This window comes from Amblyomma mixtum, chromosome 8, assembly GCF_055824585.1.
Source record: "Amblyomma mixtum isolate Tamu chromosome 8, ASM5582458v1, whole genome shotgun sequence".
NCBI classification, from domain to species: Eukaryota; Metazoa; Arthropoda; class Arachnida; order Ixodida; family Ixodidae; genus Amblyomma; species Amblyomma mixtum.
This window is the reverse complement of record NC_143019.1, coordinates 63,434,191-63,453,137: the sequence shown is the minus strand read 5'-3', so window position 1 is coordinate 63,453,137 and position 18,947 is coordinate 63,434,191. Positions and strand designations below refer to the sequence as shown.

Genomic DNA, 18,947 nt, shown 5'->3' with positions numbered 1-18,947 from the left:
CAGGATGCACATATATAGCAACAGTGCGAGGTAGCGAATGCATTCATTAGTAATCAGAAAGACATCAGCTCTTGGTGAAAAGTCAAAACGCAAGTAGCGTCACATATGAGGGGCAGTTATGCTAGAAAGCAGAAAGTAAAACCAGTGTTAAAAACTTTCATTGCATGGTGCTTCGTCAGTACGCCTTGCTTAGTGTACACAACACTGACCTGTAGTCATATAAGCACAAGCACTTTGTGCTTAGCCAAGAATCTCTAAGTGGCCAAAAGTGCCCACAAGTGGGAAAAACTTCACACACGTTCCAATGCTGAGGTTTAGGGTAATTTAAAAATGAAAGTATACGGCAAGTTGCTTGCCACGTGCATAACCGTCCTGTGACAGTGTTTCTAATTTGCCAGGTAACAAGCCTTAACCGGCACTAGCCACGTAGCCTGCCTACAACTTGTCCTCTTTCATATGATCTTTGCTTGAATAGTTTGACAGAATGCAAAACAGCAAAACTTTCACCATTAACATACCTCTTCATCCATCTCCATACCAATGTGTTCGCAGACACCCGCCAGCTCATCAACATGAAGGTAACCGTCGCTTCCAACGTTGAGCTTGCGCCAAGTTGCACGTAGGTACTCTTCCGGATTAGTCTCTAGGAGTGTCAGGCTTGACTCGGCGGACTCCGATCCACCACCCACGGTGAACGACTGTCCAAACATTGGAGACGACGCAATGTCAAAACCAGCCGCAAATGATGCTGGAGGCATTACGGGCCCTTCAGATGCAAGGTCCCGGATGCCCTCCATGACGTCCTTCGCAAGGCACGACGAAGAGAGGAAGTCACTAGAGGAAAATTTTCCCGTAAAGTGTCCAGCATCCTCGAAGCCACTTTCCGGATAAGACTGTGTGCCACCTGCAGGCAGGATGGTTGCGGGTGCGTTGGCTGCACCTGATGATGTTTTTGGCTGCGTCTCCTGCATCAGAAAAATGAACACAAACACATATATTAGCTTATATATGATCACAAAGCAGCCAGGACTTATGGCACTGAACGACTTTGGAACAAAAGACTAAAGAATTTCACGAACATTCGTCTATATGTGAACCTCTAAGGTACAGACAGGGACAAAAGTCTCCGGACCACGTGTTCCTCTAACGAAGCCGATAGCTCTGTTATTAGTCGGCGCCTGGAGACCACACTCGTGGAGGTAAAAGTTACATTTTTGTTCTTTCATATCCACAAGTACGGTCTCCAGCCGCTGTCTGGTAGTAGAGCTATAAGCTTCGTTTGAGGAACACGTGGTCCGGAGACTTTTGTCCCCGACTGTACATATGAAAAAAGTTTAAAAGAAACACTCATGAAAGGAAAAAAACTCTTGCAACATATAAATGCAGAGCTCTGGAATTATGAAGAGGCAAAGCATAATATCAAATAACAGCGCTGCAACATTTCAAGCCCTTCATTTAATCTTCTTGCCACATTTTTGTAACCTGACAGCTCATGGTTGATTACTACTAACCCACAGGGCCATAACACCTCACTGATAACAGTATCAGCAGCCAGAAAAAGGTAGAAAATACCAAATATGTGGGATGTTTTTCAGTTAGATTATCTTTCTTTTTTTCCCCTGACATAAGCTGCTTAATGAAAACAAGGTCGGTGTAGTGCAATGGTTCCTTCAAAAAGCAATTCCATTTTGCAATTTTCCACCCTCTGCCACTGTCTGAAGTGACACCATGCCCTAGGCTTCAGCCAATAAAGAAGAGCAAACACTGAGCGTGGCATCACATCAGTCAATGGTGAAGGGCAAGAATTTAAAAAATGACATGGAATCAGTTGCAGAATCCTTACATTGTACTGGCCCAGTTGTCTTACTACATACAGATAATAGGACACAATAAAGCAATCAATTTCTTCACCAGAGCATCATATCAGCACCATTCATACTAGCAAGAGCAATATGAAATGGGGTGCCTAAATCGTAGTTACGCAGTAAGATAACACAAATGAAGAAAGCGCATTTTGTCTTCGAACTGTGCAATGCTATCAAACATCAATTACACATTTCTTTTAACGACCAATTCCCTACTAGTTATGGAGAGCTGGCTAATAGCCTTGAAAATTTGTGCCCTTCTCTCCTGAAGTGCCCAAACTGGGTCAACTTTTGTGCCTCGCTTCAAGACACAGGAAGATATTCATTTCATAAGGTTATACTTTTCCTAATTTTCTAAAATAACATGGACTGAAAAAAGGCCAAAATATAAGGAGCTGGAGGTTGGCAACTTAAATGAGTCATATTTTCAAATCATCATTCAACCAGAAACCACGAAAACCAGACTGCGTCAGCAGGCTCAGAAAAACATAGAATACCAATGTAAAACTTGTCTACAACCTTTCCTTGTTAAGCGGCAAGTCTTATATTGGAGAGATTGGCAGATGCATCAGTGAGTACCTCTTTGAGCATGTTTATTCGCTAAAAGACAATGCACACATAAACCTGACAATCCACTGCTAAAAATGCTGGTGCACCCCCAAGCCAGAAGAATGTCAGGTTACTGCAAGACTTTCTGAAAAGACAGTGTCCAAAATCTATGAAGCTTTCATCATAAAATTTTAAAGCGACAAGTAGATCAATACATCATCCCTCTGCCTTTCTGAGAACGAAGTCGCATATATATGTTTTCGTGAAGCGCGGTCTCCGAGTAACCTGCCTCCATTTTGCTTGTACTTTTACAACCAGCCTGTACATACTCGCATCCTCATCATAAAGACGGTTTGTACATACTCGCATCCTCATCATAAAGACGGTTGCCAGTCAGTGTCCATGTATATATTTTCTTGTATCTCTCCGTTCAGTACGCTGTTAACAGTTCGTATCCCAATGTGCACATACGTGGACATTGGGATACAAAGGGCTAATTTCATTTAAATATATGCTGCAATATTTCTAAAACACGTGCCCATGAAAAATGGTTGATTCCACACCACCGAACTAATTACCTCCTGCAGTCATTAAGCTGTACAGTGCCTGTGTTACTAAATAAGCTCAGTCTACCTAGTTTTAATAATGCTCCATTAACACGCAAAATTCTGTGTTCAATGTTTCTGGAGTGACCCGTGTTTTGCTGTTTCTGGTGTAAAGAACTAATTACCTTCTCCAGTCATTAAGCTGTACAGTGCCTGTGTTACTAAATAAGCTCAGTCTACCTAGTTTTAATAATGCTCTATTAACACGCAAAATTCTGTGTTCAATGTTTCTGGAGCAACCTGTGTTTTGCTGTTTCTGGTGTAAAATGGTAGCACGTGCAATAAAAACACACACATGTCAGTGTAACGTCTCATGTGCGCAATTATCGGTTTTGTTGCAGTATTGTGTGCATGTTAACGCTATAGTCTTTAATAATGCCTTGATATCTTTTTATACATTTACTCCACCTCTTATTTTTAAAAATTTTTGCTAAAACGTGACTGTTTTTTTTTTAAATATAGCAATAAATATCTTGTATAGAATTTTCTGCGCTGCTATCACTGTTGCCTGCTGCCGGCTCCCAGGCCTCGTCAAGCTGTTGCTACAGCTTTTTGCCTGGGTGGCCGTCAACATTGTGAAATGTTTAAAATAAAGTTGACTGAATTGAATAAACAAGGATCGGTCAAAAAGTAACACATGATCCACTGTGTCTCGATAACGGTAAGCACTAGGTAAATGAATTTTGTAAGCATAAGAAGTGATACTTGATACCCTAATCCTTACCTAATTTTTGTTTCCTGTTATGTCTTGTAAGCTACTATGGATGACCAACATGACACCCTACAATTGCAACATGCAATGATTGAATTCTTCAACAAATCCATCGATAACTCAGCAACATTGATTCACAGTAATCTGTTGCCAGTCTAAGAGACAACACAAAGGATCGAAGTTCTGAGCTTCGATGGCTTCAGAAATTTCGGAGTGATGATTGCAGTACCCATGTCCTGCCCCATTCAGGTAGGCCGTCAGGCAACACAACTGATGAAAAGGCATCAGTCATTCATGAACTCATTCAAAATGACAAATGCAGCTCTACAAGACAGATCATGGAACAGACAGATATGGCAAAAGGACCCATCTTAATTCTAATCGAATGATTTGGATACAGAAAAATCTGTGCTCGCTGGGTTCATGGCACTTGACAAGGGAGATGATGCAAATCAGGAACAATGCGTCTGATGACCTTCAGCAAATTTTCTAGCGAGATTGCCCAGAATTTTTTCATGAAGTAATTCACTCATGAAGTGCTATCAGATTATTATCTGTTTGGATGATTGTAAATTCATCTGAGTTGCTAGCAGGTTCGAGATGATGAGCTCATTGCATGTGTGAGAAAGTGGTGTAATGAAAAACCTGAAGAACTTTACGAATGCGCAACCGTGTCATAGAGATAAAGATGGCTGCAGTGCAGAGATTCAAATAGATCACATATTCAGTGGCATTTTAAAAAACAAAAGCTTTAATGCATATACCTAAGAAATTTCATTTCCCTAGTGCTTACCATTGCCGAATTATAGTGGATTACGTGTGTTACTTTTTGAAAGACCTTTGTATGATGTACCAACAATCTCGTAGCCCCTCAAGACAACAACCCTTTCCAAAGCACTGCCACACCAACCAATGCATGCAAAATCCTGTTATAAAAATGTGCCATTAGATTTGCTGCCTTGTCTTTTATCTATAGCCTCTGTATATATACTTCATTTTCTCCTTCCCATATTCTTGTGCTTTCACCAGGCATTAATAAACAAAGCTAAAGTTTGCTTTCTATCTGTGTAGGCACGTTAAACTTTAAACGTTAAACCTTTGTTCTTGTAATATTCCGGCTTCTGATAACACCAACTTCCTCGGCGTTATTCTTGATTCAACTCTTAAATTTTTCGTCCATATCGCTCATCAAAAAAAAAGATCTATGTTTGGCATCAGAGCTCTAATTAAGGCGCGTCCATATTTTCCATGCAACCTACTCCTATCTTTGTATTATGCCTTCATACATAGTCACATCACTTATGGGATTATTGCATGGGGAAATACTTATCATTTCCATTTATCGTCTCTGCAACACTTACAAAACCAGGCCATCCGCATTATTGCCCGTAGCCCTTTCGCAACTAATGCTCGTTCTTTACTACAGGAGCACAGTATTTTACCAGTCCAGCTTTTCCAGTATCACCTTGCAATCATGTTCTTTAGATTACTACATGGCACCCTACATTTTCAGTTTGTAGACCCCATTCAGCTCATTAATCACAACCCTACCAGACTTGCAGCAAGAAACAATTTTCTGCTCCCCAAAGTCCATACCAATTATGGTAAATCGCCGTCGTCGTTTCAAGCCATTTCAATTTGGAACACATTGCCGTCCAATCTAAAAACATCAATTTCCTTACCTGAATTCAAAAACAAGCTCAAAGTATTTTTATTGGAATGCTGATGTGTTATTCTCATTTTGTGTACATTACCTGCATTATTGTGATTTTTGACCTTGTTTTTGTGAAGTATTGATTTGATATTTTCTGTATTTTGTATTTATCCGCTAACTATGCTGTAACCATTTCTTGTATTAATGATTTATCGAGGGTCCCAGTGCAGTCTTTGACTTTGGGACCCTCATCTGTACATTTATGATGTTTTTTATATTTTTTGGGGACCAATAAAGCCTAACTTTCTTCTTAAAGTCAAAAGTTTAGAGAACATATAATATTAGTGGAACAAAAATTAATATCAATGCCATGTTTTCACACAGCTTGGATTTGACATATGTAGCCTAATTCCAAGAATGCGAGCCACTCATTGCACCATTAAATCTCAAGCAATGAATTCTGAATGCAAAGAAACAACATTTCTCCCCCATGTCTTGTTCCGTGAACATTTGATGGCGGATGTACTGGTGCCACGTGTGTCCCGTAAGCCAAAAGTTCCCTCTGCATACAAAAAATTTCAGGGGGGCACTTTGCTGACCTAAAGTGCGGTGAGGCGAAAGCCTTAAGCGCGGTGTTGTTGCTTGTGTAACTGATGCGTTGTTAAGATGTTAGGCTTCGCTTTAAGAGTGAAACGCGACAGCGTCTTGCAACGATGCCAGGGAGTTCGGTTCTACGCCTTGCTCATCGGTAAATTGGTTTTTGAGGAAAGAAATGTATCTGTCTCTCATATCTTGGTGGACACCTAAACCTCGCTGGAACAGGAAGGGAGGAAGATTGGAGTGAACGAAGGTACCGTATTCACTAGACACGCCTTTGTTTATTCCAAACCATCGAGCTGGTATGGTGGAGTGGTTACCATGCTTGTCTCACACTCCGGAGACCGGGGTTCGATTGCCGAACTCGGCCAATTTCCTACTCGGTTTTATTTATTCATCTCGCCTGGCTAGAAAGGTTAATTAGGCTAATTGGGTAATTAAACAATTAACTAAACTCAGTCCCACTTACATGGAGCATCACTATACAATCCCTTTAATTGGTTACATGGTCACTAGCCAAAGTAGAATTGGCCCCGTTTGAAATTCGCACACTGTGACGTCACGACCATTTTGACCAATTCAAAAGTGTGACATTTCTGTCGATAACTACTGCTTACAATGATGAGGCATTAAAGGCTTCCGCCTCAAAAATGAATGAACACTACTATGGTTCCTTACGCCGGAGTCCGCTTTGGGTGCCACACTGCTCACACTGTCGGCTGAAGCTGGGCTCAAGACCTCATCGGCACTGAAGTCCTCGTCAGAAGAGATCTCCACATCGACGTCAGCTTGTGAAGCGGGCCTCGACCTACGACCGTACTTCTTTTCGCCCAGTACATACTTCGGGGACACCTCACGATCTGAAATTCAAAAGAGCGTGAAAACAATAGTTCAGCGGGCAGTCAAGGAAGACACTGCAGCAAAGCACCACTGAATTATATCAGCATACGACGCACCTCTAGGCATATATCTCCGGTGTGCACTATAGGAACTATATTGAAACTACACCAGTCTTCCTAAATATGTGTTTAAAATTTTGCACAATAGGCAAAAGATGTTTCTGTGTTGTACAGGGAAATAAAACTGATACAGCAGTGCTGAAAAAAAAAAAAATTAATGATGCCCACCGGGTTCAAACAGCTCCTAACAAACTTCACAAACAGTTCAGAGATGAGTAATTGTTCATGTACTATAAATGGATTGTTAATGCTAGTTCTGCTGACATCATGAGAAAGGTTATGACTTCCATTTCTAAATAAGTCCCAAGCCTGATCCTTTAGCCCAGTTACACATTACAAAGTTTTGTTGGTCCTCTTATATATCAATGACACAATGACTAGGCCAGACAAAACAGCCACAGCCGCATCAGGCAATGCTATGACTCTACAAGCTTACAACTTCATCTGCCAAGAACTAAATGCATGAATGTGCACATCTACAGTCATTGTGCACATCTACATTGTGCACACCTACATTGTGCACATCTACATTGTGCACATCTACATTGTGCACATCTACATTGTGCACATCTACATTGTACACATCTACAGTGCACATCTACAGTCATGTGCACATCTACATATACATTCATTGGTAAGCAAATAACTATTACTATCCTACAAACCTACAAACTAGGCTTAACTATTTGTGCAAAGCAGCTGAAATTCAAGCACAAGCCCGGAAAAGCAAAGTGAGCAACAGCAATGAATACTACCTAGCAATGCTTGCCACTAAGCAAATGTGTAAAATTGCCCAACAAAAAAATAAAAAGAATAGACTTCAACAACTCAACTAGTTTCTCTGCTATGACCAATAAAAAAAAAACTTTATGGTACAAAGCATAACGAAACAGCCCTGAGAAAGCTGGATGCATTGGCAGACACAAGCTTTGCACAAATTCTCACAGCTAGCACGACGGTGCCTCGTTGCACCCTTGTAACCAGTCCGAGAGGAGGATTTCCTGGCAACAATGGCAGCTGTAAGGCGACAACAGATGGAGTTGCATGTCGACCACAGAAGTTTGCTTTCTGAATTGGCAGCGAATCATATGACTGCTTTTAGAAGCTTTTCAATCTTTGTCAAAAGTATGCGGCCCACAGCAACAGCCCCCAGCCTGCTTTAAAAAGATGTTCCTGGTGATATAGAGGCTCATCGATAGTAAGCACACGAGAGTTTCAGAAAGGCAGGAGCATAACAGGGTCCTACTCAGCACCAAAAGACTGCTTCAGTTAAGTGTGAAGTGGTCCACGAATCGGCAACAAAGCCTGTATCTGTTAAACACAGCTTTGTGAAACATGCAGCTAATGTGCAGAGTTGGTAATAAGTTTCTAGGCCATAGGGTCTGCTATTTATCAGTATATCCTGGCACATGGCATGTCTATGGAGTTTTGAGAGGTGAGAATGATCCTTCTCTTACTCCTAAAAAGATATTGAGCTTTGGGGGTGTTGTAAATGCCCCACTACACAACTCAAAAAGCAAACCTCACGGCATGGGAACTTTTAACCTACCCTGTACGTTCACATTAATAAAAATCTACTGCTGACCCTTGCAACTTTGTTCCACAAAACCTAGCCCACGGATCCCTTCACAACATGTTCTGCAGTGCATTTCTAATGAATTCGCTATCCATGCTTTTGCCAATTTGTATGGGAGAAACTGGAGACAGATATGTGTAATCCATGAAAAACTAAGCATAGCCAGCTCACTGGGGCACAGTTGTAGAATGCACCAGAAACATGAGAACAAGCGACCTTGCCAATACTGTTTAAGAAGCGCGCTCCATATACTCCTCCCAACTAGGTGGCAACATCAATCTAGCCAATAAGTCTGCTGTCCCTTAAATGGACGCATTCACACGTGGCCATCATTTTCCATGACCCCTGGATTAAACTCAAGCAAGTGTCATTACCCAATGCATTCAAAACATGCCATGTAAAGTTATCATTAAATGACATATGAGATAAGCCCTGTATTGCACTTGCACAGTTTTTGGGATAAAGGGCACATACACTTCATTGCACATCAGCATAAACAAACAAATAAACTTTTAACGATGGACAAAATGAACTAGATATGTGCAGGAGGTGTCACGCTTTCAATGCTTTCAATGCTTTAAAACGCTGTCAATGCTTTAAAACACCTTTTGTAGTTAAAAATGCATAAAGTTAAAGCTCAGAAGTTCCCACTGCACCATATCTTTAATATACTCTCTGTGGGTAATTTTTTGTGCATTTCAATTTACTTCAGTTCATATTTGTGGATTTATTTCTCATTATTCTCATGGTGCTTATGCTTCCATTCTGTTCTGTACATTTGCCTTTTTTGTGCCCTTGTTTTCCCATCTTGCTATGTTCCAAATCACAGAATTGCAGTGCATATGAACAGGCAAACAAACAAAATAAAGTGTTCCAGTGTCAAGCACTAGAGACCATTTACAAATTAAAGCATGAAGAAAACTTCTGAGAACGCAATTCACGCCACCTGGATTCTACAAAAAAAAAACTTTTTACTGCGACATAATAATAAAACAGTTGCAGTAAAGCTACCTAATCAAACTGCTGCACATCCCCACAGAGGACGGCAGAGATGAATTTAAACAGCCATTGTACCTTTCTTCGACGTGGAGACTTCGTGGCTTTCCCCGACATCGCTTGTGACACCGGATGGATCACTCGAGCCTGCATCACTCGAAGGCAGTTCGTCTTCTGCTTCGGTGAGGATAGATATGAAGCCTTCCTTGAATTCCTCGAAGCTCACCTGAAAGAAATAGAGCAATCATATTAACTTCCTGATTATAATAGTATCTCCCTATGTCAATTATCATAGGCCATCAGTGCTCTATGTCTCCTCCTTTCTCTTGCCTGCTCGCCCTTGGTTTTCTGCAGTCTGTTCCCTACATTTTACATGCTTGTACAAGAAGTTTAAATTCATTTTAGAGAGAACACACGCTTAACTGCTGGTTAATCATGTCTGTAAACAACATATTACGCTCTGCAGCAATGTAATAAGGGAGTAATTACTCATTGGCATCCACCCGAGCGCAGCCATACGGCTACAAAGGAAAGCTATATAGCTTCCACAGAAACTTCGTAGTTAAAGAAAATTTCCTTTGTAGCCGTATGACTGCGCTCGGGTGGATGCCAATGAGTAATTACTCCCTTATTACAAATCTACTCCACCTTGGGGGATTCCCCTAAACATCTGACCAACACTGTTCCCACTTCGAGTTATTGATCAATTCGCTCTCGCCCTACCGTAAGCTTGCCGTCCCGGTTAGCTCAATTGGTAGAGCGACTGCTCCGGTGAAGCGGTGGTCCCGGGTTCAAACCCCGGACCAGGACGAATTTTTTTTTAACTACGAAGTTTCTGAGAAAGCTGTATAGCTTTCCTTTGTAGCCGTATGGCTGCGCTCGGGTGGATGCCAATGAGTAATTACTCCCTTATTACAAATCTACTCCACCTTGGGGGATTCCCCTAAACATTTTACCAACAGCTCTACAGCAATGTTACAAAGTGCTAATGGCTTAGTGCCCAAAGGGTTCTGATGAAAATTGGGGTAGATTTCAGAATTTAATCACAGCCAATTCTTTTCCAAGCTTCTCTAACTTGTATTTAAACTGCATAGATGAACATGCCTGGAGTAAAAAGGCATTCCATAGGCATAAGTAGAAAACTTTGCGCAGATTAACACAAGACGGAGGGTGAAAAACACATACACACTCGAGTGCGTGTTTCTCCCTCCGTCTTGTGTTAATCTGCACAAAGTTTTATTGAATATGTCGCTACACCAACTGGCCCATCGTTCTGCTCTGCATAAGTAGACTTTGCACGTTTGTAGCACAGAAGCTAGCAACTTAACAAAACACATTTCAACTTCTTGCAGTCATCTCTAATGGAAACAACCAGTTAACATTTGAAACAATGAGAACAGTTTTGGCTCGTTTATCCATTCAGTTAGGTTCACCCAGAATATGTTGAACTTCATGACTGTCACACACTATACAAACATGTGGTGGTGCCGAAACTCTGGAGCATCTGCTTTGTCCACGCATAACACAGTGTAACAATGTGTAGTACAGTACAGCAGCTATATCGGTAAGCAGTGCTAGTGCACCTACTTTGCATTTGATTAACTCTACAAACTGTCTCTCATTTTTTTTCATTTCGTGTCTTCTCTGTAATAATGCATAATACATTAGCAATCATCAATCACCACATAGCGACAGCTAAATAATTATAATTGAATTTCTTCTCTCATGCTGTTTCGCTTTCAGCAGCCAAGCGCATGGCTGTGATGCTGAAGTTTAGAACCGTGGTCCATAAAGCACGGAAAAAAAAAAAGAACTGCCAGAACAATGAAGAACGAGACTAAACATTGATGGTCGATTTGCGTAGTTAGACCAAATGCATATTCGATGCTTAACTAAGTGAAAACCGATTGGTTTTCTTTCTCTACTTTACATTCATAGAGCGGGGAATGGACACTATAAGTGCTAACACACTAAAAATAAGATATAGTATAATCGTTGCTTCATCGTCTTAATTCACTACAGCCAGCCTCATGAGTGAATATCACTACAAAAAAGGAAGCAGCGATTATATCGCAGTTTTTCATGCCTGACGTGACCTGCACCACACTGCAACATCACAGCCATCCTTTCACTGTTTAAGGGGCCCGAAGTGATTTTGATGGTCATATTCTAAAGCAACAAATCTGTAGGCGAGGTCTTTGGGAGTATTCCAGCTGGGCGAGCCCTCTCATTAGGGCATGCTCAGGTGATATGGGCAGGATGGGGCGTGGTGGGCTGCAGGGCCAACCGGTTTCTTTTTTTGTTTCTTTTTTTTTCTGGTGCGTCGGCCTGCATGAGTTGACTGGGGAGAGGAGGAGCTCCATTTTATTGCGAAAGCAATACTAGTTGCACTTTCAGCCCGTTGCGTAGCGAGGCCGGTAGCTATCAAATTAGCATATTGGATTGGATTGGATTGCATTGGATTGGATTTTATAGCAAAAGCAATACTAGTTGCACTTTCAGCCCGTCGCGTAGCGAGGCCGGTAGCTACCATATTAGCATATTGGATTGGATTGGATTGGATTGCATTAAATTTTATTGGATTGGATTTTATTGCGAAAGCAATACTAGTTGCACTTTCAGCCCGTCGCGTAGCGAGGCCGGTAGCTACCATATTAGCATATTGTATTGGATTGGATTGTATTGAATTTTATAACCGATGCATCACCACAAGTCTAACCACAAGCACCACCACCAGCTTCACTACCAGCCGAACCATGGCGTAGGTACGGATATTGCTTTCGCAATTACCGGGCTTAACCAAGCTAAGCCACAGCCATTTTTCAATCGCCGATACCTTCGGCGTTAAAAGCGCATCAGTGGAATCAAGCACCGACCGTGTCCGGGTGTCCGTCGCCGGTGGCGGCGGCCTCGGGCCTCCGGCCCAGGAGGTGGTGTACCAGGGCGGGCGCCCTGTGGGCCAGCTGCAGCCGCTGGCAGAGCAGCCGGAGCCCCTGGGCGTCCAGGCGGCCCGTCCGGTTCGTGTCGCAGGCGTCGAACACCTCCCGGAGCTGGGCCACCCCGGCGTCCTGTTCCTCCTCCATCCTGCAGTATGCACGAGAGTCGAGGAGCCATACTGTGGAGGTGCCCACACACACATCAGCCTATAAACCGCGCTCATTTACAATGACCAATTTAAATATCTCCACCGGGTAGAAAACGACACAGTAGTGCATATGTGGTGTTGCTGACCAGTTCTGCAAAATCAGCTGATATATAACGGGAGAACAAATGCACCACGGCAGAAATAAAATTTAACAGGATAGCTAAGCGGACGAGTTGGTGATACATTATGCAAAAAAAACAGCGCGAACAAACGGGGATGAAAGGAAGAATACGCAGGAACAAGCGCTGACTCTCAACGAAAGTTTAATCACAGGAAACACGCTTATAAAAGGAAACAGAAAACAACAAAAAAACAAAAAACACCAAAACCAGAAACCAGAAAACCAGTTCTGGTTTTGGTGTTTTTTGTTCTCTGTTTCCTTTTATAAGCGTGTTTCCTGTGATTAAGCAGAAATAAAGCCTGGTTATAGTGACGCCCCAGCGGCGCTCCTTCTACTAATGCCGGCTCGAACACCGTGCGCCTCACCAACATTAAACAGGGACCATGCAACAACCTCTCATTGGCGGAGACCCTTCAAAACCACCAATTATATTTGACGCACCCCTTAAAATGCACGAGAAAAAAAATTATGGTCTCCATTGCGACGCCAAATGCTTCAGAGAGCACGTCCTCATCCGGTCACAACTGTTGCTCTTACACAATTCGGGGAAGAATGCCCCCAAAGTAGCTTCTCTGCAAGCACAAACACTGTGCGGTGAAGCCCGCCTATGCAGAAAAAAATCTCGCAGCGCGAGTCACCTCTGTGCAACGCGGGATTCAGCGACGGCTGTTTGCGATTGGTTAATATGTAGATTACACAATACTCTTCGTCTTCTCTTCTTCTCCGGACTCCTACTTCTGTTTCCTATGACAGTGCACGTGGCGTGACTATGCTGACACCCGTGACGTCCCTGCATGTTGACCAATCAGTGCGTGCGAAGCGGTGTTACGCCAACTGCGCAAAACAGGTAAACTTGTCCTAAACAGCCGTCGCTATAAGAGCTGTGTCAGGCGAATAGTTGCATAAATGTAAGCTTTTATCCTCCCACCGTCGTCGTAATCGTTTTATTCTTTACCACGTAATCTCTAACTTGCCCACAAACACCGTTCAGTCATATCAGAACTAAGGTGTTACACTTTCTAGTGATCCTTCTCGGAGTTTACATGTCACTAACAGGATATCATCGGCCAACAAAACATCAGGATTCATAAAACGTCACCTACACAACGATCCTCAACGTAAGTTATTCCGTCCGGTCTAAGCTAGAATTCACATCATGATCCTTTGGAATACTTATTAACCCTCTCAAGACGGTTCAAAATCGCGCTGCCAGGTTCATTCATGCATCTTATTCTTATGACGTCAGCGTTTCCGCCTAAAAAACAGCACACGGTTTACCGCCCTTACCACTCTGTCGCAAAATCGCGCTGCCAAGTTCATTCATGCACCTTATTCTTATGACGTCAGCATTTCCACCTAAAAACCAGCACCCGGTTTACCGCCCTCGTCATTCTGTCGCAGCACTTCCAGCCTATCTTTAGTCCACAAAAAACTTGAACAGAACCATGTGCCCCGCACTTAGTATTAACCCAGCACGCATTCTGCGCGCGCCCCAGCCATCAGATACACATTGCCCTTCAACTCTCATGAACTGTCACCTTTTCCAATTCCTTTTGTCCCCGCACAGCTGCAGACTGGAACGCCTTCGAAGCACTACTGCTGTTATCACCTGGTCATCTAATTGGCTTGTGCGGTTTACAGTCCCAAGGCGACTCAGGCTACGAGGGACGCAGTAGTGGAGGGCTCCTGATAATTTCGTCCATTTGTGGTTATTTAACGTGCACTGACATCACACAGTACACGTGTCTCTAGTATTTTGTCTCATCGAAATGCGACCGCCGTGGCCGGGACCGAACCCGATTCTTTCAGGTCAGGAGCCGAGTACCATAAGCAATGAACCACCTACTCATCTAAGTTCACTGACAGTGAAAAGAAAAAAAAAAGGTGCTATTACAACAATGATTTCCCAATACTTCCCACTCCTTATGCAATACACCTTCCTGGGGCCTTTAAGGAAATAAAAATGAATGAATGAATGAATGAATGAATGAATGAATGAATGAATGAATGAATGAATGAATGAATGAATGAATGAATGATACAGGACGATTGATAGCACACTCTACACGCTCGCTGATTAACACAACCCGTTAAGATACTCAAGCTGCATCGTACAAAACTTTCGGACTCTTCGAGGTTTTCGGGTAAACGCAGGAATGCACTTTAAGGCTGGCACTCCGTAATTTTGCCCACTTCTCCCTCCGTACATCGCAGAGCCACACTTGCATCCGCACTCAAAACGTAGAGCAGCGTCCCTTAAACCGCTCCGTGTTGATGCAAAAAGACTGCGGAGCACCCGCGCAACTTGTCTCTCCCGCTTCATGTCCTCGTCGTGTGACCCCGACGGGACAAGGCACCAACCAGTGTGGAATAGGGAACGAACGCGTGTGCCACACTGCGCAGCCCACCGGCCACGGCTGCGCAGTGCGGGGTGCGTCGCTTTTCTCTATACGCCCCCGACCTGTGCTCTATGCGCAGGGCGGGGGCGTATGCACTGCTTATACGGCTCCCTCTGGAGGGGCTATCCAGTGCTACAGCTCTGACACAGTCTTCCGGTAGGGTGGCATCCATCCAGGCATGCAGGCCAACCTGGCATGCATCAGGATTTCCACCCCACCTGCCACTCCATATGCCGAGTGCCTTGCACACTCGGTCATAGTGGTGGTTGCTCTGTAAGGAGTTTGTGGGGTATATATACCAGTAAGGTCCAGGCGTTCGCCTGCTGGCCCTGCTGGGAGTTCGTGGGAATGTCGCCCAGGTTGGCCGGAGCAAAGTTAATCGGCGCTTTCAAGTCCGTGTCCTTTGTAGTAAGGTTATTTATATAGTGTATAGGTAACAGCACTGAAGTGTACATTCCCGAACCCTGGCATCCGTCACGTTGACGCCTTTGTGTCCGACCAGAAAACTATTTAAGGCTCAAAAGGCTTCAAGAAAGAATGCTATCCAGTTGGGCTTTGAAGGACACTGAAGGCGCAGGCGCACGAAGAAGGCAGCGTTGACAGTTGTAGGTGTTCGTTTTTTGTAGAGAAAAAAAAAATAGGAGGTTAGCTTAACAGCAGTGCGGTGATGTCGCTGCTATCAGACTAGTGCTATGCGAAGGAAAGGGGGGTTGGACACCTGCTACGCTGCGTTACGTGAGTGCTGCTGCTTAATTTCACCGACACTGTTTTCACCGCACACATAGCGAAAAGGTTTTTGCCAGTTTTTTTTTTTTTTTTTAATGCGACAATACGCCTTTCGGGATAAGGAAGGGTGTTCTTTGCCCGAGCTCGCAATATGCCGCAACGCAGTGGCTGAGAGGCTTTCCCTCAAGGGTTTTTGTACAGGTGCTCAGGCGTCTACTGTACTGAGACTATTTTCTTCCTGTATATCACTTTTGCTAAGCACACCTGGCTGACACTGCGTTCTTTCTACTCTTTCAACCAGGCTTAGTGTATCCTTGTGCTCGGATGCAAAACCGAGAACGTGGCAGATGCCGGTGTTCATCAACGCAGACGGGAAATGCATTGTTGTATTAAAAAAATGGCGTTCGATTTGCGTAGTTAGGCCAGATGCGAATTAGCTGCGCTGGCACATCGGTTTTGACTTCGGTTCAAAAGTTCGAATCCACTGTTCCCGGATGGAAGTTGTTCGGATAGAGTTAATGGGTTAATGCCCATATGTGCGGAACTGGGCATTCTCTACATTCATCAATCCTTGGGAGTCTTCATAGTACTCCTGGCGCAGTGGTGCAGCGGTTAAGCGATGTGCCACTGCCCTGCAATGGCAGGTGACGACATCGATAGGGCCTGTGCTACACAGGTTGCTCTTCCCGAGCAACTCCTCGGCTTCAGACATCGGGCTTTTGCGAGAAGTCGGGTAGTAGTGCAACTGCACTAAAATAAAACCGTTAAACGGGGAGCAAGGAACAGGCCGACATGCACATGCCATCGAAATAACTGTCTATAGGAAGCGCGCTGTTCCGTGTCATGTCACTCAACGTGGGTTCCGGACTGTCACAACATGGAAGATAGTCATGATAATAATGATGATGGATTTCTATGGCGCAAGGGCATCTGAGACCAAGAGCTCCAAACACAAGGTAACTCAGCTTAATAGAATGTGCTGAGTGTGAAGTTTTTTTGTGTAAGATAAACAGCTGGTGGCAAAGCAGCCCACCCGGCATGCACAAGAGGTGTTTGCAAGACCACAAGGTAACTTATTTTTGCATTCTTCCTCTATCGAAATGCCGACGCCGCGGCGAGGTTCGAACCGCCGACCTAGCTCGAGTCCAGGATTAGAACGCATAGGCATTAAGCATGGCGAGTTGAGACAGAGTACAGAAGGAGAGAAGAGGACGAAGCAGTGCATATCTGCCAGTCACCGCCGGCGTCTTGGCCAATCCCCAACAATGGGTATGCGTCATTTATACGTTGAGGACAAAACAAACAACAATACGTTGGCTTGGTAACTTAAGTGGAATTCTTTCCTTCAGGTGAGGATGAAGTGACCGGAAAAACGTAGTAAAGGCACACGGTCGTCAGGTCTTCTTTTCTCTTCTTTTTTCTTCAATGGCAAGAGTCTGGCCGAAAGAAACGAAGGTTCGAAACGGAGAGCGGCACCAAGGCAATGTTCCGCAGGCCGCCGCGGAACTGGGTTGCCACCGTGCCGTCGACGTCTCTTTCTCGCGCACCGAGCCAGCGCGCGCGAGATCGCCCGCGACTGCCGCTGGACACAATGCCTCATCACCGTAGCGGCGGTCGCGAGGGATACGCGCCACAAAAGGGTGCCAGCGACGACCGCCACTCGGCTCCAAGCCCGCACCGCTTTTTCCACCGTACAAGCAGTCCAAAAGCCAGCCCTAAGAACGCGCCTCTCACTGAACTGGCACTGTGCAATGAATCTACGACTGTCCAAAGTCGCACTCATGCCATCAAGCTCGTACCCGTCAGAAGGACGCTGCGTCCCAAGCACACCGGGTTCTGAGCTCACGTATGTACAGCCTTTGTCAAAAGTTTGGAGCCCAGGGGGTTTCCTTTTGATGGTTTGGTTTGGTTATTGGGGTTTAACGTCCCAAAGCAACTCAGGCTATGAGGGACGCCGTAGTGAAGGGCTCCGGAAATTTCGACCACCTGGGGTTCTTTAACGTGCATTGACATCGCACAGCACACGCGCCTCTAGAATTTCGCCTCCATCGAAATTCGGCCGCCGCGGCCGGCTTTCGGGTCAGCAGCCGAACGCCGTAACCACTGAGCCACCGCGGCGGGGCAAGTTTCCTTTTGAGTCACACTGTGTCGTTCTTAATGGATCTCTAGCGCTGCAAATTTCCTGGACATGAGAAGATTTCTTGTTCTGCCTCCTGCAGTAGGTAGGACTTCCATGAATGCTCCTGGAGTCCCAATATAAAGCTTGGAAGTGAACCCCCTGGGCTCTAAACTTTTCACAAAGACTGTACATCCTTTGTCAAAAGTATACAGCCCAAGCGGTTTGCACTGACCTTAGCAGAGTGGCTCGTTCTGCATACTCAGCGACCCTCATCTCTCGATGGCAGGTTGAACTCGGGCCATCAACCCTCCCAAGTTAAGGACTGCCACATGTACGAGAGAGCTCGGCCACTCCACGGCTTGTAAAAAACTCCGCAAGGCTCTATGATTTTAACAAAGACTGCACATCCAATATACGAGGCGAATGCCCTTCCATTAGGACATATATAAGTCTGGAGCTCACGGCAAGGTGTAGGAGCTGAACGAGGCAGGTACTAGATTTGGATGGTTTGGTTTGGTTTGGTTTATGGGGTTTAACGTCCAAAAGCGACTAAGGCTATGAGAGACGCCGTAGTGCAGGGCTCCGGAAATTTCGACCACCTGGGGTTCTTTAACGTGCACTGACATCGCACAGTACACGGGCCTCTAGAATTTCTCCTCCAAAGAAATTCAACCGCCGCGGCCGGGATCGAACCCGCGTCTTTCGGGTCAGCAGCCGAGCACCATAACCACTGAGCCACCGCGGCGGCTAGATTTGGATGACATGTGTGCTCGAGGAAGGCAAAACTTTATCGCAGATCAGCATCGGTGCATTTCGGTGTCCACCAGTGTTGCATAAGTCAGGGTACACTGCATACTAAACTATACCGTTTTCGACACAAAATATTGAGATTGCTGCGGGAACGCGTGGAACGTGGGTACCAAG

At 44.5% G+C, this 18,947-nt stretch overlaps 1 protein-coding gene across 8 annotated transcripts in view; it reads right to left on the bottom strand.

Moving 5' to 3' along the window:
• The window catches only part of LOC149332751 (ninein-like protein), a 554,277-nt gene that overhangs the window by 428,506 nt on the left and 106,824 nt on the right, over nucleotides 1-18,947 (bottom strand). For 7 of the 8 annotated variants that reach the window (XM_089558330.1, XM_089558331.1, XM_089558332.1 and 4 more), the window contains exons 2-5: nucleotides 12,390-12,597; nucleotides 9,592-9,739; nucleotides 6,661-6,842; nucleotides 519-965 (exon numbers count right to left, since the gene is read on the bottom strand). In XM_089558330.1, the coding sequence (XP_089414456.1) occupies nucleotides 519-965; nucleotides 6,661-6,842; nucleotides 9,592-9,739; nucleotides 12,390-12,596 (984 nt within the window). In that variant the 5' untranslated portion in view covers nucleotide 12,597. The remainder of the gene's footprint in view (nucleotides 1-518; nucleotides 966-6,660; nucleotides 6,843-9,591; nucleotides 9,740-12,389; nucleotides 12,598-18,947) is intronic. The other variant, XM_089558333.1, reaches the window with a different exon arrangement.